The following is a 23327-nucleotide window of genomic DNA, read 5'->3' on the forward strand; positions in this document are numbered from 1 at the left end:
CCCAGTGCCTAGGTCCCGATGACTTTCGCCTAAATACATCAATAACTATTATTAATGTATAATACTAAAGGTTTTTAATAAATACCTATATACCTAACAGATAGATGTTTTATATACTTTAAAGATATTGATGCGACTACTGACTTAACTCAAGATATATAATAAACAAATATTTAGATCGTAATGGCGCGTCTGTTTTAAATGGGAAACATAAAAAAAAAAAAAAAACAGTAAATGACTTAAGTATAAAATGTATTATAGTTTTATATTATTAAATTTACCGATCTTAATATTTTCTTTACGAAAAATTCCACACCCAAATTATTTTTATAATATAATGTATCCGACTTATTATGTTGAATTTTTGACACACAATTATTATAAAGCACTATAATATGTAAATTGTATACTAGGTATATATATACTTTATAATCATTATATTATATTATATACCTGCTCACAGTTCTACAAACAATTAACTATTTAAACGATTTCGCAACGTTAATTCAGGTCAAAAATTAAAGCACTCTATTTATAAAATACATTAGAACCTATATTTATGTATACAATGGGATGAATTAGAATTCCATGAGTTTAACAATGGATAACAAACTAACAAAGTGATTTTTGTTTGCAAATATTTCGAGTATAAAAACTGAAATTAACAATATACCAATGGCACCTATTGACCGTGACGTCAGTAGAATCTTCTTAGCATCTTCACGGTGTAGTGGGCAAGACCTTAAACATATACGTCGATTCTGCATAGAACGAAAAGACTGTCAGCCAGTTGTTTTGGCGGCATTCGAAATAAGTCAGCGTACTAGGCAAAACCTCCGAATCGTTTAGAAATACTCTTAAAGTAATAGGTACATAAAAACATTTTTCTTCAGGATTTCAAAATTTTTGTAAGTATTTAATCTTATATATATTCTATATTGCTATCACTATAAGCACAGAATAGTCGTATGGTACTCTATAGGCACAACATTTATAAGTAATTCATAAATATTTATTGCACGTGCACTATTTTATTCACAATCAATTTTTAAATTGTATAGATTGTGAAGATAAGTAGGTACTTATAAAGCTATAATATAAGCAAATAATTACGATTTCACAATATTTAAAATTTGGGTTTCATCATTAATTTTTTAAATGGTAGTTAACATTATTTAGGCAGACTGATTTTCTGACATTTTTCAGTTATTTTTACATGCTTTAACTTAACTAGAATGATCACCTAATATTCTAATAGAATTATAGAAGGAATGTATTTGGTTTATGTTATGTTTAGGTTATTAGATCCCCAATATTATACAATATTTTTAAGGATAGTTCATATTTTAAATAACAGGAATACTATAATCAAATAAATATTGTTAGTATGTTTTCTGATCCATTATGAGAAACAATGAAACAATGAATCAATAATCATTATATATTTTTGATATGTACTAATAATGATTATTTTTTTAAATAATTTAGTGTATTATTTTATTTTATTATGATAACATAGGACATATAGCTATAATCAACTTAATAATATAAATCAACGATAATTTAAAAAAAAAACAGAATACAAATTATCCAGAAAGTTATAATTTTATAAAATCCACAAAACTAATATTTTATATTTAAAACTGTCGCATTTGACTCAATTATATTATTTTTTATTTTTATTTTTATTAGAGAATATACAATATATACACAAAGGCATATTAAAATATGTGCTACAATATAATTTAATCAAAACATGTATAGGGTGACAGGATGAGGGAAGAATTCATTCAGTGATTGCACTTCTTAAGAACAAAATTAATTTTTGTATTTTAAAACCAAAACATTATTTGTAAAAATTATCATGGCTTTGTCAATACACATACTGTTATTTGTTGTGTATACACATGTATTGTAGTTTATGCACACAAAATATAAATTTATTTATTTTCATACTTTATATTATTTAAAAACGTTATTAAGCTGAACAAAAAATGATTTAGTGACACAGGTAAACATTTAGGTGAAATCAAAGAGTGCTAAAATACTTAATGTTGTCCAAAGACCTGTTAGGAGGGGAAATTATTTTTCAAAAATTAATTCAATTGATAAAACAGATAAATTATTGTATTTTAAAACAAGAAATAATGTCAAAAATTATAACACTTTTAGGTATAAGATAATGTTTTCCATTTAAAACTTAGTTATACAAATATTTATATTTTATTAGATTAGTTTATACAGTACTAAGCACTCCCTAATTATGCTATGCAATAAAAATGTACTTAATATAATTAATTATTTTATATTACTATTTCTGACAAATAAAAATGTGTAAACATTGTTTCGGGCTAAAATTTCGATTGCATTGAAATTAAATTTGATTTTCATGTGCAGGAGTACAGTAAAAAAAACTGTTTTTATTTCTCATTAATATTTCTATATTATTATAGAATAAAAACATATTTTTTCACAGAAAATGATGCAATTTACATAACATGTATTATGTATTATTTTATAATTAGAACGATTCCCAAATAAAATATATCCTTGACCACCACTAATATTATTCTCTTAAATTTTCCCATAGGGTATAATTGCTGGATTCAATTTTAATAACACGCAATTATCAATATCAACAACACTTTCGTGCTGCTATATTGCATGCACAATGCGCCGTCTCAAATGATTACATTTTTATTAAACAATTTTAATATTTAAATAACGTTGGAAGTGGAAACTAGAATTGATGATTTTCACAAAGATAATCATCAGTCAATTTTTATCTTAAATAATAAATTAAATATTAAATATATTATAAATACATACGTCATATATATAATTATATTGTATGTACATCGTACATGTAAATGTAGCGTGTGAATGAATAGTGGTCTGCAGTCGATGACCATTATTTGTATTGCAGCGATCTTGTTTTAAGTTTTTTTCATCTAGCTTGAAATAATAAGTTGTTGTTGTTATTATTATTGTTGTATTATACTCATTGGAACCACATAATATAATAATATCAATTTCTTGTATAAATTGTAACTAAAGTAGTCTAAAAACCTGTGTTGTTGAAGCCTTAATAAACTTTGAAAAAAAAAAATAATAATATCAAACACGTTCAGGGTGTATTACTGCGTTGGTTCTCATATGAACACTAACCCGTTTAATGTATATACATATAAACTTTGCCACAGCTTGAACTATACACAATTACACAATAAATATAACATTCAAAATATTCAAATCAATATTAGTTTAATAAATTTAAAACATGCACACCTCAAACGATCATCTAACACTGTAACACAGTGTTTCTTAAACTAAACTGTGTTCCGTGGAACTCCCAAGGTTTTTTACATTACCGTCAAAACAACCGTTTTTAAATTGACTGAACCACACTATATTATTTTTTTTGGATTATAGGTGACGAAAGTCGTACTACAGTGTAGACGGGCTCTCACAAACTATATAAAAAAAATATACATAATTGTAACATGTATTGTATATACCGGGGTATACTTTTAGGTTGCAACGTAAGACACTCATGATTTTTCTAATTTCTTTTTTTTTTGTCTTTGATTTTTTAATCTTTTTATTTATGACAGCATGTATTTTAATTCTCTATTCTAAAAAAGAAAAATTTTCAGAGAGCTTAGGTATAAAAATCAAATTTTTGATTTTGAAACTTATCAGTATTGTATAAGTTGTGATGCACAGAGTGAATTGGTACAAGTATTGACATATATTATTCAGCTCGTCATTAATACTTTAAATATTTATACCTAAATAATAAATTATAAGTACTTGTTTGGAGTTTATTGATTAGTATTTGATTTTTATGGATCGAAATACAATACAAAATAGTAAAAAAATTCTTTTTGGAACAACTTAAAAATTATGTGTAAAAGTAATATTTTCTATAATAGCGAGCAATAGTATCCTCTCGACGATACAATCTAAATATGGTATTTGAGTGTATGTATATTATATTATCCTTTTTATGAGAATGTATGAACTAATATACGTATAATACATTTGCAGTATTCAGAATAGAATGTCGTCAATAATATTATTGTTACGATGTGAATCGAACCAGAAAACGTGTAGATACCTAATTATATATTATATTCTGGCTGAAAATCATCTTTATCAATCAGTAGGTATTTTTACCTGTATATTATATTATATACATATTAATATCATTGAGGTAATAATATAATATGTCGCCTCCGTCTGCGGATGACCGTTACGCGGGTGCGCAATTGCGCGGAGTACCAAACACGCGCGACGAAATGTCTAGTACAATAGGTACATGTAGTTGATCATGAGATGTGTGCAGCAATGAGTTGACGGCAATCAGATTTATTATTTTGGAAAAACGTTTAAGAGGTCGTCGTACCCAATGTCGTGTGTTACTTAATGTTACTGACGCACAATCCATAGCAAAATCTATGTCAATAATAGAACCCATTTTAATCTGTTATTTTTGATAAATTTTAGTATTTAGTGAATTGATCGACTATCAAACGGCGTTAAGGTAATGCTGTCATCCAGGGAACTTCGTATAGATTTAATTTGAAATTTTAATTTTGAAGTAGGTTATTATATGATCATTTTAAAACTGTAAATACACAATTTATTGAAGATACCTATTTAATATTTACACTATTGTGAGTATGACGTTCTTTTAAATTGGTTTTAAAGTAGGTACTACATCTAAGTCTACTCATAAAAATCGAATTTAGGACGAGTAGTTTATGAGTTATATGCATTTAAAGTTTAGACAAGCGGAGTAGTGGACAAACATTTTGCGGGGTAACCCCGTACCACTCCACTCTGCCAATCAAAATTTTAAATACTTATAACTCAACAATTACTAGCCCTAAATTCGATTTTTATGAATCAAAATACTTAGATATATTCTGCTTTGGAATATGAAATTAAAACTCTATGTTGTCATTCAAAAAAGTAAAAAACTTAAAAAATGATAAGGATGAAAAATATTTAAAAATATAATTTTTTAATAAAAACGTTGGTTTTTTAACAACTTGAAACCATGTAAAAAAATGTTTTGAAAAAAGTAAATACTTTTCGAGATAATTAGTGTACCCACTTAAAAGAATCACCCTGTATACACGGTATAATTATTAATTATGGATTCACCAGGGTCTGGCCCGTTTTCGATAGATTTATATTTTATTTGTATACTTAAATGATACGGCCGATGTAATGTACATAATAAAAAATAAAAAATTTACAAAAAACTCTCCGCTGACTCAAAAAAAAAATACGATTGAGAACGAATTTAAATTTTAAACTAAAAATTTTAATGTAATGAAAATAATAATATATTAAACGCATACCTAATATGTATACTTAAATAAAATGTGTACAAAGCATAAACCACTGTCGTCAATTAATATAATAATTATAAATTGAAATTTTATAAAAATATGGCATATGAAAATTTCTGAATAGCGTTAGCCAACATAATATTTTAAATATTTTAAGAAATTAACAGCATTTTATATTTTTGTATCACATAACTATTACATTAAAACGCTTATTAGGCATTTTCATCGTTACCTACTAGAAAACTGTAGTCTAAAGTATGACTTAATAGTTAATCCAGTTGATGCTTCTCACTTTCCTAAATCATCAAAATTTTTATATGCATTTCAAAGTCGATGTTTCTATTTATCTGGACCAATACGGCAGTACCAAATATCGTGATAAACAGTTTAATAACAAATTATTAAGTATAATAGCAACGTGAGGAAAAATATAAATGTTGAACGTTCTCAAAATATAATGAGACGCGTATTACGAAAGAAATCCATTGTCAACGATGTATTTATTAATGATTGATTAATTCACATATTGACACGGTGCAACCTAACCTAACACTGTAATAGTAATGTCGACACGATTATTCTTCAGTACAGTTGTTATGGCGCTATCGGTGCGGTGGAAATTGTCGATGATGTTGGTGACGGTGATGGTGATGATGGTGTCGGCGGACGGTGCGGGGCGGCGGGCTGCCGTGGACAGGCGGCGGGCTACCGTGGACAAGCGACAGGCGCCCACGGAAGGTGACTTCACGGACAGGTCGTCGGACGGATCGTACGCGTTCCGGTACGCCGACAATAACCAGTTCCACTCGGCCGCCGCCAATAAGGACAACGTCGTGTCCGGAAGGTACTTACTTCAACAATATGTATGCGTTATACACTAACACAGATGAATTTAAATTTAGGTATAATACGATAGGTATGTGGGTGTACCACTGTACCAATAATACTAATACAGTTAAATTTATAATAATTAATAATTATTATGCACACTTTTGCCTATTCGGCCGATACATAATGAAACCGTTTTCAACTGTAGTAATTAAAAAAACGACATAATTAAACTTACGGCAACAATAACAATTTTATGGTTTTATATGAGGTCGAGGCGCATATTATATTATAGTCACAAATGATTGGTACCGATTTTCACGCTCATACGTAAACTTGATACAATATAATATAAGCAAAAGACAAATAATAGGGATATACATTTTTAAGTGTGTTCATGTCGTACTGATTTTATAAACTCACACAGGTTTGGCTCCAGAAGTCCCGAAACCGGTCGAATCGTGCAAACATCGTATTCGTCCGGACCCCGCGGTTTCCGAGCCCGCGGACCGGACATTGCCAGACAGACAGACCTGTCGCAAGTTCGTTTGCCTTACAGCCCACCCGTGCCCACCGATTCATCCAAATACGATCCAGCTTACGACCGATACTACGACCCAAACGAAGATCCGAGCTACAAGTTCACCGTTCGGACGCCCACGCAATCGAAATCCGAAATTGCCGATTCCAGGGGCCACGTCGAAGGCGTATACTCGTACTTGGACGATGTCGGTAAGCATACGTTTTAAATAATTGGCGTAGGTACATTACATCTATAATATTCTATTATAGGTAGTGAGGTAGGTATAGGTACGATTTAATATATAATTATTAAATTCACCTAAAATTAGTTGAAAAGTGTCAAAATAGGGTTCAAATACCGACAGTTTTTAAGGAATTCGAATTACGCATTTTCTATGTGTCTTGTAAATGTGTGCGTAACAACTAAAGTGCAGATTACTAATATAGTGTGTAAAGGAAAATAGCAGAGCGCTCCCGTACGAGAATACTACATGTTTCAATAAGACGTTATACATAAATAATGCATCATGAAACAATATGCGTTTCATTAATTTAATAAAATAGTATGCTTAAATAGGTATTTTTCTTCTGCAAGGAAAATGTAAGAATCATAAAATATGTTATTTAATATATTTTTGGGTGTTAGGTGTGATGAAAAAATATACAAGAAGTATGTGCTACATTTTGTTATACAGGAATTCAATTCTATTTTAATTTTTATGGCGTTTCTTGCGTTTCTATAGGGCAATAAATAAAGCGTTACAGAAGTTGGTTGGATACAAAGTTGTAGCTGCCCCTCAAAAACAAATATATCTCTAAAAAAAAACAGAAAACATTACTGTAGACTTGAAACATGTGATTTAAATAATATTCAGTGTTCGTACAACATATATTTCATGGTTTATAATTTTAAGCAGGGTTCTTATTTATGGGTTTGATAAAAAAAAAAATAAAACAGTACGTGTTCCTCACTCGACAGAGCAACACGTGTGTTATCTTACCGCGAGTGCGCTTTTATAGCTTCGATAGCAAAACCCCAGTCACATTTCATTGCATCGATATCAGGTAATATGATTATTATATAATTATACACCCAACTATCTTCGGCAATTTCGAAATGAACAGAAACACATCGGGCAAAATGCCCCCCCCATCAAACCTCAACAGAGCAAACACCCTACGCTCTCCCAAAAAAACAACCACAAATTCACCTGCTACCAATACCAAAAATTTCACATTACCTTCAACCAAAACACACCAATTAAATACGCGCAACTTAATATCGCAACGGACCGTTATCGAAAAGAACACCGCCGTCAGCCCTCCTCTTCCCCCAGTCATCACTACCTCGACCGCAACTAACGCCGATAACGTTAATTACACCAGTCAGATTACCAGCAACAATATAAATAATACAGATAATCACAATAACTTCGCTAGCATCACAGCAAAGGAGACCACTCCTAACAGAGAACAAGCGATAGTATTCAATTCAATCGACGGAGTTCCACAAAAAGATTATATTTTAGCCATTGGACATATTGTTCAACCTAGAAATATACTATTCGTCTCCAGAATTTCCAACAATAGATTTTGCATATTTCTATCCAGTAAAGAAATTCTCGAATCCCTTCTGTCTAAAACACAAATAATAATTATAAACGGTCAAGAAATACAAATACGACGACTACTAAACCCAGCTAAGCGTATAGTAATTTCTAACGTATGCCCGTCCATACCCAATCACGTAATACTCCACTCCCTAAACAATCTGGGTATATCACCTACATCACAAATAAACTTCCTTAAAGCTGGAATTAACCTAGATGGCTACGAACACATTCTAAGTTTCCGTAGACAAATATATATCAAGCACGAAGACACGATAAAACTCCCTGGGTCGCTGATCTTAAACCATAATCAGTCTCAGTTCAGAATTTTTTTCACGGATGACACGATTACTTGTTACACATGTAAGACAACGGGTCACACAGCTCAGACCTGCAAAAAGAATGTCTCTACTATCTCCGAAACACCTTCTCCTCCTACCACATTTTCCAAAAATACTGTTATAGACACTCCAACAAGCGATCTGACACCACCCTTCATCGATCCTGACCAAGCAGAAAGCCAAACTTCCCAACACGATGTTCAACACACCAATCTGAACACCAATGAAGAACATATACCCCCAATACCACCCGCCCAAATCAATACGGAAAACAAGGAATCAGATACTCACGAACAACACATCATATCGTCTTCCCAAGCTCCGCCTAATACCGAAAAAATACCTCTAACTATGCAGACCAATACTCAAAACAAAAGACCCATATCTGACACCTCATCCCTAATGTCCCCCCCTTCAACCCCCCTTTTAAAAGTAGCCCAGCAACCAGTTCAAAAACAAAAGAAACAAAAAATAAGATCTCAGTCTAATTCTTCATCAATCACTGACGACGACACCGCCGATGACCCCCTCATTCCGGCCCAGAAATTATTCCATGACGACAATCCCCTGCCAATAACATACACCCAATTCAAGTACCTGGTTGAATGCTCTTCAAATAAGTCCATGAATATACGCTCCCTATGCGAAGAAGCTAACATCGAATTACGTACACTAATGGCAATAATCGAAGAAACCTACGTCATGATAAAAAGCTCCAGAATGAAAACTAAACTAACTAAATTTCGCAATTTATTATTCCAATTAATGCCCGAAGAACCAACAGACCCCACACAAAATCAATCATAAATAACAAACAATATAACATATACAATGAGCATAAATGTAATACAGTGGAATATTAACGGCCTTGTCAAAAAACTTAATGATATTAAACTAATAAATCAACAACACGACCCAATCATCATATGTTTACAAGAAACCAACCTCAACAATACCTTCACCCCGCCCATCAAAAACTTCAACATCTTCTCAACCAACAGAACAGCCTGCAACCGAGCTAGCGGAGGAGTAGCGATACTGGTCAGATCTGACTATCCAAGTTCCCAAATCCAGATCCAATCTCCTCTGGAAGTGGTGGCAGCATCCATCCAGCTCGAGTCTAGCATCACCATCTGCAATATTTATATACCGAACCAAAAACTATTTAAATCCACTGATATTGTGAACATAATACAACAACTTCCACCCCCCTTTCTCCTCCTGGGAGATTTCAACAGTCACGGCCTAAGCTGGGGATCGGACAAAACCGACGACCGGGGAAAACAAATCGAAAAAGTCCTCGAGACTGATAACATAATACTACTTAATAGCGGTGAACCCACACGACTCAATCCCTCGAACGGAAAATTCTCAGCGATTGACCTATCATTATGCAGCTCAAACCTTGCCCAACGCACTTCATGGTCAACTCTTCCCGAAATATACGACAGTGATCACATCCCAATCAAGATCGAGCTTCTTTCTAGCAAAGCAACTTCGCCTACATCTCCCAACAAATGGAAACTCAAAAATCCCAACTGGAATCTTTTCTCCCAACTAGTCGAAGCCTACGTAAACACAAACCCCCCTCCTCCAGATGGTCCGACCGAAAATGACGTTGCCCACATAACCAATTCTATAACTAATGCAGCAAACATATCAATTGGAAAAACAAATGGCACTCTAAACAATCCTAAAGTTCCTTGGTGGAACCCCCAAATCAAGCTATCCATTAAGGAAAAGAATATCGCATTAAAACGGTTCCAAAAAACGGGAAAAATCGAGGACCACATACGCCTAAAAGAACTTCGTGCAAAAACAAAATTCCTCGTAAAACGCAGTAAAGCATCCTCTTGGAAGAACTTCACTTCTACCATAGGCCCCAAAAGCGACCCCAGCTCTGTATGGAGCAAAATCAGATCTTTACGTGGCAACAGCAAAGAAAAACAGACTCTCATATTAAATGACAACATTCTCCTCACCGATCCAATCGAGGTTGCTAATCTTCTCGGTAACCATTTCTATTTGAACAGTTCTGATAACAACTATAATGAATCATTTCTTAATAATAACCTGACCAGTAGACAGCATTTGCTCCAACCCAACTACAGCCCATTAAATCAGGATCAACACCATCTAAACATCCCCATTAGCGCTAAGGAGCTAAACTGGGCCCTTTCCAAATGCTCTAGCCTCTCTCCCGGACCTGATGAAATCCCATACAGCTTCTTACACAACCTACCCGCATCAGCAATACAGTTCCTCCTCCACCTGTACAATAAAATATGGAATACCGGACAAATCCCAAAATCTTGGAAACACGCCATCGTCATCCCGATTTTAAAACCAGGGAAGGACAAATTTAGCACAGAGGGATATAGACCAATATCTCTCCTCAATACAATGTGTAAAATACTTGAAAAGATCATCGATTCGCGACTGAGATGGTTTCTCGAAAAAACTCACTATCTTTCCCCTCAACAAAATGGCTTCCGCAAGCACAGGAGCACACACAACAGTCTACATGAAATCCAAAAAGACATAACTAAGTCCCTAGAAACCAACCAAGCCTTGGGACTTGTTGCCCTCGACATAGCGAAAGCATACGACACCACATGGCGCCCCCGGATAATCGAACAACTACAAAAAATCCTATGTAACGGTAACCTACTGATCTTTGTCAAACATTTCCTAGAAGACAGATCTTTCCAAGTCAAAATTAACGGTCATCTCTCTTCAATCTTCAATCAAGAAAATGGAGTACCACAAGGATCCACTCTCTCAGTCACCTTATTCCTTGTAGCCATCAACGACATCTGCGAAAGAATCAAATTCCCAGTAAAATCTTCTCTCTTTGCAGACGACCTAAACATTTGGTGTTCAGCAAAAAACTCATCCTGCATACAACCATATCTACAAGACACAATATTATCACTTGCTGCATGGTCCGAGACATCAGGATACCGTTTCTCCCCATTTAAATCTCAGTGCATCACATTCACCCGAGCTAAAAAATATCCTTCATTAGACATTAGAATGAATGACATCCCAATACGAACCTCAAAATCAATTAAAATACTAGGAATCACATTCGACCGCAAAAATACCTGGAACCCACACCTTAAAGATCTCCGAAAAGCAACCATGCTAAGAATGAATATCCTCAAAACTCTAGCTCACACTTCTTGGGGAGCAAACTCCACAACCCTTAAACAAATATACACATCGCTCATTCTTTCCAAGCTAGAATACGGATCCTTCCTCTTTTTCAATTCTAAACCATCCAGCTTAAAAATGATTGACACCGTACACAACCTGGGACTGAGATTAGCCTCCGGAGCATTCCGATCGAGTCCAATTCCCAGTTTGCTCAACATCTCTTATACTCCACCCCTAAGTCTCATAAGAAAAAAAAACATCATGCTTCTATCTGCAAGACGAGCCCAGAACAACCTAGACATCCACCACGGCATCAGAACTGAACTACGAGACTCCAATTTCAAATTCTCTGACTTAATTAAACATGAATGTCCGACTACTCCCCCTTGGACTATGGACATTGACATCAACCTCAAGTTATCTTTCCTCCCGAAAAGCGAAACTACACCTAACATTTATAAAAGTGAACTACAAGCTATTCTCGAAGGATACCAAGACCACACATTCTTCTTTACGGATGGATCCAAAACAGACGCCGGCGTAGGCGCTGCAGTTACATTCGGTGAAACCAGACGAATGCTCAAGCTCCCTGACTATTGTTCAATCTATACGGCCGAAGCCTTGGCTATCTCCCATACATTAGATATTATAAAACAGGACTCAATAAACAAATCCATTATACTAAGCGACTCCCTTAGTACACTTACAAGCATCCAAAATTACTTCCAACCTAATAGCATTTCACAAAAAATCCAGAACCAGATATCATTTCTCCAAAACAACGCACAGACTATCTCCATGATATGGATACCTAGTCATATCGGCATACCTGGAAATGAGATAGCAGACACATATGCCAAACAGTCCATCTCATCTCCTCACTCTCTAATCATCGGCTCACATACTCTGCAAGACTCAAAAAACTTTATTACTGATCACATTCTAAAAAATTGGCAACACTCCTGGTCAACCCAACGTACTAAACTAAACGAAATCAAACCCAGCATTTTCCCATGGCCAACCACTCCACTTACCAGGCGTCAAGAAGTAATTCTTAATAGACTTAGAATCGGTCACACATGGTTAACCCACAAACACTTAATGTCTAAAACGGATCCCGAACCTTGTTTCTCATGCGGCGAAACACCTACAGTCAAACACATCATATGTTTCTGCCGTGAACACAACAATGTTAGAGTCAACCTCAAACTAGCTGACAATCTCTACGAAGCTCTTGGTCCTGACCCCGACAACACTCAGAAGATATTTACCTTTTTAAAATTAACTAAATTATATAACTTAATCTAAACACACTTTCACACCCCAAGCTTGAATTGTATAAATATCCATCCTTTATCACCTTATGTTAAATTTAACTTCAGCCAATAATCTTTGTTGTTGCGGCTTAATCTTAAATAAAAAAAAAAAAAAAAAAAATAAAAACATTAATTTCAGTTAAATTCGTGGGTTTTTGTTATATAAAATCTATATACAGCAAATCGATCGTCATGATTTGATTTCCACCAATTACAAATCTTCGTTGGCTATTTTAATTCATAATTATTATATTATGGCCATAGCCTACATATTAGTCAGTTAAATAATAAATACTACAAACTATACGCAGTAATTCCCCTGAAATATATCATACCAACACTGGTGCATAACTTAATCCGACTCGACACCCGTATGGCCATCATCAGCCATGTTTGATAAATAATTTCCGGGGGGGGGGTTTTTTTCAGGCAAAAGACACGACGTTCAGTACGAGGCGGGCGCTGGTACCGGATTCCACGTCAAGTCACCCCACCCGGATTCGGACGCGTACGGTGGCGTGTTCTACAATGGCCCGCCTGGCAAGCCGGGGGGCCGACCACGCGGCCACTCATCTGTAGTACTGGGCAAGGATGGCTCTTACGGGTTTACTGCGTCAGGGCCGGACCAGCGGCGGTCCGAAGTGAGCGATTCCAGCGGCCGCGTGCAGGGCTCGTACACTTATGTAGACGACAAGGGCGTGCAGCGAACGGTGCAGTACGTGGCAGGGCCCAACATCGGGTATCGAATCGTCAACAACGCGGCGGCCGGAGGAGCGGCCGCGGCGCCATCACTGCCCGGCAGCAGTGTAGTTGTGGGTGGTATCGGCAGCGTCGGTGGCAGTGGCCTGCAGGTGGTACCATCTGCAGTGACGCCGTCTGTGTTGCCCCCGTTGCAGTTGATTTCGTCGGCATCGTCCACGCCACTAACACCGATCGCGTTCGAATCGCAAGAACTATTTGGGCCCGCGGTCAGCACGTCCACACCGCTCCCGGATCGCCGGCGGCCCGAGCCACCAGTAAAAGGTTTTGGGGGCGGCGGCCTGTCCGACGAATTCCTGTCACCAGACAGCACACTGCCGCTGGGTTCGGCGTTCCCGGAGGACGATCCCGCGCTTCCACCAAAGAGGTGGCCTACCACGTACAAGAACAAGGACGAAGAATCCTTCTTCCAGTCACTCGAAAAGTTCGACAAGCGAAACCCACCGAAGAAGGGCTACCACGCAGTGCCGGAGGACAATTCCTACGGCCAGTCGACGACGGGTGCGTACGGCCTACTTCAGTCCCAGTCATCCACTGGCAGGCCGATTGGGCCGCCGGACGCGTCGTATGGCCAACCTTCGCGGCCGATTGTGGTGGACGACAAGTATGGACAATACGGCGGCACTGATTACCAGAAGTCCAAAGACGACGGCGTCCCGAACACTTTTGGCAGGTTCCCGACCGGCGCCGTGGTCAAGGCCCACGTACAAAGTTTGGACATACTGCCGTTTGGGTACAGGGTGCCATCGCCGTCATACGTTCTCGAAAAACAGTTTGGCAACGACTTTCAGAATTCGATCAAAAAATAAAACGATGCACACCGTCCACGATCATGATATTATAATGTACACGTAGTTGCTAATATTATCATGTTTATTAATAATGTATAAGTTCCTGGCCATCATGATAAGATTCATTGTTTTCCAAACATGTGTACGTTATTCTTAATTTCCTTCAATATATTAATTGCAGTTATATTGACCATCAACAACATGAAATATTATTGACACTTGTCAATTGACATAAGATAGACTTAAGAAGACGCCGCACGGACATTTGTTGTCTCCGTCTTACAAAGTACAAAATTTCAAATTTTACTACTTTGCAATAATACATTTTTCTCTGTAATTTTTAAAATAAGATTGATTTACTTCGTATAAAATTTAAAAACAACAATATTATTTAGGGCATATTGAAGGATTTTATTGGTATTATTATTTTTTTAATTAAGTTATGGTCGTTTTAAAATGTACAAAAAAAAACAGTTTAAAAATAGACATATAACTTACTTAAAAATAATAATATCAATAAAATCATCTAAGATTCCCTGGATATTGTTTTTGCCTTTAAATTGTATAAGAGATAATTTCTCTCTAATTTTAGAAAATAGAGTAAAATTATTATTGTGAAAGTAAAATGTATAATATTGTACGTTTGTTAGACGGAGAAAAATGCCCGTGTGGCGTGCTCTACTACTTTTGATGCTAGCGTATTGTTGTGAAAGTATATAATATGTACAATATATTTTAGTAAATAACATATAATATTTTTAAATACAATTGAAGTGTAAGTCATAGTTTTATTATTCATCAAAATTTAGATAATAAGGACGAATTTATAATAAGTACCTAGTTTACTAAAATATTTTAAGAAGGCCACACGCAGTAATTAATAATTAGGTACCAGTATAATATTATATCATGCACTAAACTATTAAAAAATATTGTGTACAAAATATATTATTATTTATTAATGAATTGTGACTATACCTATTATAGTACCTATATATTAACTTATATCATACTTGTAATTTTTAACTATTAAATGAAAATTAATACGAATTTTTGTAAGTTCTATTTCCTTAAATGCGTTGCAGCTGTGGTATGCCGCCATTTCATCCTTCTATTCTGAAACCATACCTTTACCTAAGAATAAAATTAATATTATAATATGGTTACGATTTGCTAATGCTAATTCTTAATATTAACTGACCTGCAAATCAGTAAGACCAAGACTGGAAGCCAATATCTTCCTGTTTTGTTTGGTAATGTATTTTTCCATTTGGAAATAGTATTCTAACCAATTTTTTTGCGTGACTGTGAACACAGCTCTACCGGTACACTTCTCTTTTTTTTTATTCGTCGATCGATCTATTATACAATTTAATACATAAGTATATAGATGAGGTACCAATTCTGACAATGCCTATACAAATGCCCGATCACATGCAGATTATAATATTATGCCTACGTACGAGCAATTTATATTACTTTTTGTTTTAAAGTACCCATACAAAATATATAGGTAAATATTTTGTGGTTTAAAATCGCAAAAATATCTACTAAAAACCTTGTGGTTTTTTTTCAGTAAAGTGATACACGGATATTTACATAAATTTATAAATGACCTTATCCATATATAATTATCATTAATTAAATATTGTATTAATGAATGGTTAAGTGTATTTGAAAGTAAATTCTGAAACCTGCCATTACTTTTTTGTTATAAAATAGACATAAAAATGTGAAAATATATAAATTACAGTAGATTTTATATTATTTAATAGCTTTAACTTATTTATATTAAATCTTATATATACAATATAACCACACGATAAAATAATATTATATTAAAGCGTAAATCGCTCAATAATTCAATAATGCATCTATTAGGAAAGGTTTGTAACTTTAATATTGTTTATATAATATATAGATATATGAAAAATTTACATTGTGCAATTAATATTTATTTATTTTTGTCATTATTTCGTTACAATTCCAAATTAAATTTTGGTACTTCGATTATGTCACTAATAAACTGGGAATAATTAAGTATCTTATATATTAATGGGAGATAGCATAGACCAGGGGCGGAAAACCTTTTTTTGCAATCAAGGGTTTGACAATTTTTAACGTGATGCCCAAAGTTTGTAAACACCAAATAGAAAATAATATATAGTAAAATAATCAATTTTACATAAAGAAATATTATAAATTTTTCAATGTTAACTATTTATTTCTTTAATTTTTTACAAGCAAAATTGCCAAAATTTAAAGGATAACATAATTTTTCTCATTTATAATTTTTCGCAAGCCATTGAAATTTTACAAGCGTGCCGTGGATTCGCCACCCCTGGCATAGACTCTCGATTCAACGAATTAAGCCTCTGAATATAATATTTGAAACTTAGACCTTCCTCATAGTATTAATAATAGCATAAATTTAATATTTACCCAAGTTACTGTTAGTATTCAGTATTCTATCAATACCAAAATTCAATGAATCCGTCACTTGCAGACACACTTGTGATTGTCTTCGATCCATTTTGAATACTAAATATTTAAATTCACTATTCACAATTTGTATTTTTAGTTTTTGTTTTCCAAAGAGATGATTGTAGAAGGAGAAGATAATTAATAGTTTAACAAATCAAAATTGTTCACTAGTGTCTTAAAAATCTAATTTACGACCGTTGTGGTTTAAATGTTTTAACAATGTTTACGCCACGTAAACGTAAAATACCAAGTGTCAGTTTTCATGTTATGAGATTCGTGTTGTTTGACGCCAGAACATTTGGACGCAGCTGTTAAAATAAAAATCAATTACATTTTATATACGACTATGACTATGTAATATAATCTTAGGCATTTATACACATTATCATGTTGTATATTATAGTCTGTAGACTTTATTTCTGAAGTGCATTGGTTGCGTGATGTATAATTTATAATAGTGATTCTAGTAATCATAGCCAATGGAGTATCTATTATAAATATATTGACCATATGTCAAGTCATACAGGACATTTAGGAGTACAACAGTTAAAATTTGGTTAAAATTCTAAATACCTAATAAATATTAATCAATTACTGCATGTACGCCACCCCAAAGTGCGTGCGGTTGCGTGTGTAATGATGTACATTATTCAATTTTTATCCGCGAACAATAATACATGTGTGCTGTACGTATACGGCTATAGATCAGTGTTAAAATAATAATTTAAAATGATGCTCAATATGTTAGTTCTAAAATCATAAACTTTAGCTATTTTTAAATGAGGATAAAACAAAGTTTTAAATAGGTACTTATAATTATGCTATTGCACTTGTCTATATAATTATCTAAATCTCCCTACTATATATGTATATGTAGGTGTGTATGCATTAATAACATAATTAGATCATTAGGTCACATCATATACTCACATGTGCTGCATTGCACTGTTACTTCAGGCGACACAAATGTGTTCGCCATTTAGTGCGAAACGATGAAATTAAAATTCTAGATCTTGATTATTTACACTTTACAGCATGTCAATGATATAAAATATTATTTATCATTCCTTAACAGTGAGGGCTTGAAGCAACATATTACAAAGTTATATTAGTACCTACCTATATGTACATGTAGATAAATGCAAGTTAACAATGAATACTTTCCTGATAGGATTAATTTTGTCATTTGTATGTTATTTAAACGGGCATGAAGAAAAAAAACCCTATTGGAACAAAGAAACTATGGATCTTGAAGCATTGCCTTTAGAAAAACTGTTAGAAATGAAAAAAGAACTTAGGATAAAAGGTAAGAAATGTTTTAAGTACTTAAACTATAAACAATACAATTTTATTAAATATACATATTCATTAATTGACCTATAAAATGGACATTATTTGCACAATGCTGACTTCTATTATCGTGATAACATAAATGTTTAAATCAACGCTGGATCTTCTTTAAAAAAATTCAATTTTTGTATTAATATTATATTATATAGATGACAATTAACAATACTACGTATTATATAATTTTTATTTTAGACTCTAAGCGCTCCGATGATTAAAATACTATAATATATAATGATATATATAGGTATATGTAGGCGAAACTATGGGTCAGACCACTAAGGCCATGGCCTGACCTGATACTAATTGGATTATATTCTGACATAATTAAATTTAAATTTAAATAAAAAACTTATTTTGTAATTAGAATTTACCTGGGCCGGCGTTGCTAGTTAGTACCTAGTCTCGGATGAATGACCACCCGTGTTTTAAGAAACAAACTCTTGCGACACATACAAAGTGTGTTTTAACAAATCGTTACCCCACACAGTAGGTACCAAACTAATAACCTGAGTAATTGAAAACTTAATTCTAATTTTTAAAAAAAGGATCAATATATACCTAGAATACCGCGCGCGAAGAGTATATCATATAAAGATGTTTATCTATTAATAATATAATATGCAGTATCATAATTATAGGTACATAGTGTTGATGATGGAAGGTGGGAAACTTTACACCAGTAAATCATTTACATCGAAACACAGCGCAATCAGGGATGATCTAAGAAAAATATAACTGGGGAGGTATTGATTTAGAAATCCCGAATTTTCGCTAAATGGCGAAAGAATTTATTAAGTTTCAACAGCCAATTGAAACTTGAAAGTATAATATATTAATATATTAATGCGGCAGGGTGGTAGAGTGCCACCCAAGACCTATTTCGGTTTTGTCCTTGAGCGTTGAGCACAATAACATTATATGTAACAGCAGCCCCGTCATGACATAAAATGTACGCTATATTTTGTCCATCAGATGAAAGTTCGATACGACAAACGGACGATGCGGAAGCGGCTACAGTAGTAGAGGACACGCCGAATGCTATGGCCTTGCGGAGGACCACTGATGTTCTATACTCGTCGACGGCGGCGGCGGGCAGTTCTATGCAGACGGCCTTTCAGATGTCCCTTACCGTCCTGTCGTTCCTGGCTTTCGGCGGCTACCTCATCAGTCTGGTCGCGCAGAACATGCGCAGATCGACGCAGTCACTTGACGGTGCCACTGCGCCGCACCCGCTCAAGGCAGTGGTGGTAAACCGGAATAAACGGCCGGGTCTATTGAGCAGACCGTCCGGACCCACTACCACGGTCAGCTTTGGCCGACGAAAGCGGAGCCGGAGGTTACCGCGTACCACGTTTGTCTGTTCTGACTAGTGTTTGTTTATATTGATTGGTTTTTTTTTTTTTATTATTATTATTTATAATATACACAATCTGTACACTTTTATATACAACTAGCTGAACCTGTGCACTTCGTAGTCCGTTAAAATCCTACCTCTTATATGATTCATGCTGTGTGTTAAACTGTTAAATTCATTTTATGTAATGATGCTTGGCTAGCATTGCTAGCAGTATATTTTTATGCATAATGATAGATAGATAGTGGTTAAAATATATTATAATCTTACAGCGATATTGCCGATATTCAATTTCAACAATTTCGTATATCATTATGTAATTTTCTTCGTTTTATTAATATAATTTTGACAATTATTTAAATATTCAGTTGAATGATATTTAGGCACATCGCTTTCTAACTTAGCCTATCTTCTGCCCCGCATATGTCTAATAATAAATAAAACCGAATAGATGGTAAACCCTAAATACCGAATAAACCGTGTAGTTGTGCTGCTACAGTGGTACTGTCATTATACTGATCACCGATCCTCATTGTCTCCAGAACATGCTGAAGAGTTAATTTTTCTATTTATGAATGCCAAATTGCCAAGTATATATTTCTTAATGACTCACTATGGCATACAGTGACCTACCCAAATTACTGTTGTTACATTTTATAATTATTATTCTTTCGCAAGACGCGAAATTATTATAGTACTTTCCAGACGCGGATCCAGAAAAATTTAACAGGGGGTGCTCAAAAAAAAAAAAAATTGTTACACCTTACTATTTATTTAAATATTACCATTTTCTATTTGATTTATTAGTGCTAACTTTTTTTTCATAATAATTGTTATCGGTGCTTTCCGCCGTTGACGCGTGTCGTTATAATACACACGAGTATACTACGAAAACAATTATTAACAATAATAGTTATTATTGTCGTAGTGACGGCGATAACAAAAAGCACCGAAATTATTATTATTATTAATATTATTAATTTTATTTTGAAAAATAACAAATTATATAATTTATAATATAAATTTATTTTGTTGGTGTCTAGATGACAGGGGGTGCCTGAGCACCCATAGCCCCCCTCTGAATCCGCGCCTGGTACTTTCTTTTTCTTTTTTTCTTTAATTCCTTAATAAAATAAAATAAAACTTTATGATTATAATAAATAAATATATATATATATTTCTTTAAGTTATCTTACTATAGTCGGGTGAATGAAAAGTGGCCACTGACAATATGATAGGAACCTTTTTTTTTCGATAAGCCATGGGTTCTCAAAGTGAATCACGTAAAATGCGATTAATAATGATTAATAATTCAAAATGCGAGCGCTTTTTTCCATAATTTTGCGGTACAATTATGAAAATTCACTGCTAGGTGCGTGAGCATCAGCGGCCACTTTTCATTCACCCGACTGGCCGACTATAACATGATTTACAGTGAACTTTTTATATACCTATACACTGTAAACAGCACACATTTTTTTTTATGTTCTGTACGTTAGTATTTTTTGAAGTATGAAATAATTATTAGACATTAGTACAAGTTCTAGTGCTTGCTGTTTTCTAGTATCAATGGTAATAGTGTAGGTTATATAGTTTATAATTAACTATAAAGTAGGTATAGGTATACTGTGAAACAATATTAAAGTAAAAAATGTATTATTCTGGTAGTACTGTACCATATCGGTATTTCGATATACCGCAACGTTTCGTTGTTACGGTATACCGAAACGTTACGGTTTTTCGGTATACCGAAATTTTACAGTTTTTTGGTATACCATTTCAAACCGGTATTGAAATCAATACCATAATACCGAAAATTATTTTCAATACCACCAGCCCTACATTACAGTAACCTAGAGAGAGAGACATCCATTTCCTTGCTTTTTTATATAGTATATTTTAGTAGGGCTATACTATTCAAGTAGTTTTAACTTGATTATGGCTACAGTTATAAAATAAATATTGACCGAAAGAGAGCAATTTAAAATTGTATCCTAAATAGGTTAAATTAAATTATTTGTAGTTTACTAAATAATAAATAAATAATTATGTCATTGGAGAAAACATATAACATATTAATACACCAAGGTAATAATCAATCATTTATATAATGTGGTATAAATAACTGTCAATTTTCTGGTAACAAAAATCTAAAAAGTAAAAACCATCAATGAAGCTACACATTAGATAAAATAAAAATAAATAAAAATTACAAAACTATAAAAATATTTCGATTGTTATACTATACAAAATTAAGTAAAAATATAAATAATGTTTATAATTTTCAACTTCAAAAATGTAATACATAAGTATGTTGTAATACAATTAACTATGCCATTCCGGCATTATTATTTTTAACAATATTTTTTATTCAAATAAACTTATCTTACATCAACATTAAATTAAAAAAATACAACTAAAAATGTCAAATTTATATTATTTTATAAACACAAGCCATTAAAAGTATAAAAATATATTTAGGTAACTATATAATATAAAATGTCATGGCATTTCAACGTTTTAAAATATCACAAGGTTTTTATAATTTAAATTTAACATAAATATTTAAGGACGGTTGAATGATAATACAATGAATTAATATGTTATAAATAAAACAATTTTCAACTTAAATTATTAATATATATCTTGTCTGCAATAAGGTTGATCATGATATAAAATATTAATATGCTAAAATATTGTTGAATTAATTTTTTTGTTTTAATGTACCATTATATTATACTATTACTTATTGATTAAAACTAATAGGATAATTAATTAATTAATTAATTTTTAATCAATACATTTTTATTGTGTATTTGGGTTTTAATAAAGATTTGTCTAGTTTCTAGTAGTATATAAAGATATACTGGTTACCACAAATTAAGATATCTTAATATATGCTGGTTACACAATGAAGAGTGATTAAAAGACCCCTGAAGTGTCTTTAACTTCTGACTGGTAAGAATTGTATTCTTGACACTTCGGGAAACCATATTTAATATTCTTATCATAAATCGTTGGACAACTAGTACACCATTAATTGTGGTATAACGTATTTATTAATTACACCTTTAAGTAATATAAATGACTGATTAAAAAAATATTATTATAGCTTCTAACATAGTTATTAGATTTATCAACCTATGTAGAACAATTCAATTTTTCAGGAAAAAAGTTTTTTATAAAATTTTAATTTTATTTTATAGTTTGAAATTAAAAATATAATCAGGAATTTAGTTTTGAGCATAAAGTAAAATATATTTAAGAAAAGGGATACTACTTTTAAAACATACATTACATTTGATCAAATAAACCTCACATGATACAATAGAAAAAGATTATGCTTGCATAATTAATTAGAATGTAGTATAATATGTAAAATAAGTAGGAGTACAAAATTTTCTCAATAAAACTTAAGAAATAAATAAAAATTCTAATAAATTGTGTATA

At 33.1% G+C, this 23327-nt stretch overlaps 3 protein-coding genes across 4 annotated transcripts; 2 read left to right on the top strand and 1 right to left on the bottom strand.

Moving 5' to 3' along the window:
• Positions 1-779: 779 nt before the first annotated feature.
• Positions 780-15739, top strand: Cpr73D (Cuticular protein 73D). Of its 2 annotated transcripts, none has more exons than XM_015511705.2 (4): positions 780-908; positions 5950-6207; positions 6619-6923; positions 13569-15739. In XM_015511705.2, exons 2-4 carry the CDS (start codon positions 5960-5962, stop codon positions 14705-14707), a joined length of 1692 nt encoding a protein of 563 aa, XP_015367191.2. In that variant the 5' UTR covers positions 780-908; positions 5950-5959; the 3' UTR covers positions 14708-15739. The 2 variants fall into 2 exon arrangements, with proteins under 2 accessions (XP_015367191.2, XP_015367192.2); XM_015511706.2 differs by having other exon boundaries at positions 786-908; positions 5955-6207.
• Positions 15684-17411, bottom strand: LOC107164025 (H2.0-like homeobox protein). Its single transcript, XM_015511699.2, has 3 exons — positions 17132-17411; positions 15891-16048; positions 15684-15823 (listed from the first exon to the last, which is right to left on the bottom strand). The coding sequence occupies exons 1-3, from the start codon at positions 17220-17222 to the stop codon at positions 15752-15754; spliced, it is 321 nt and encodes a 106-aa protein (XP_015367185.1). The 5' UTR covers positions 17223-17411; the 3' UTR covers positions 15684-15751.
• Positions 17412-18143: 732 nt separating this feature from the next.
• On the top strand, positions 18144-22327 carry LOC107164043 (uncharacterized). Its single transcript, XM_015511719.2, has 2 exons — positions 18144-18479; positions 19496-22327. The coding sequence occupies exons 1-2, from the start codon at positions 18326-18328 to the stop codon at positions 19891-19893; spliced, it is 552 nt and encodes a 183-aa protein (XP_015367205.2). The 5' UTR covers positions 18144-18325; the 3' UTR covers positions 19894-22327.
• Positions 22328-23327: the final 1000 nt, after the last annotated feature.

This window comes from Diuraphis noxia, unplaced genomic scaffold, assembly GCF_037042655.1.
Source record: "Diuraphis noxia isolate RWA-SAM2 unplaced genomic scaffold, SU_Dnox_SAM2 contig0002, whole genome shotgun sequence".
NCBI classification, from domain to species: Eukaryota; Metazoa; Arthropoda; class Insecta; order Hemiptera; family Aphididae; genus Diuraphis; species Diuraphis noxia.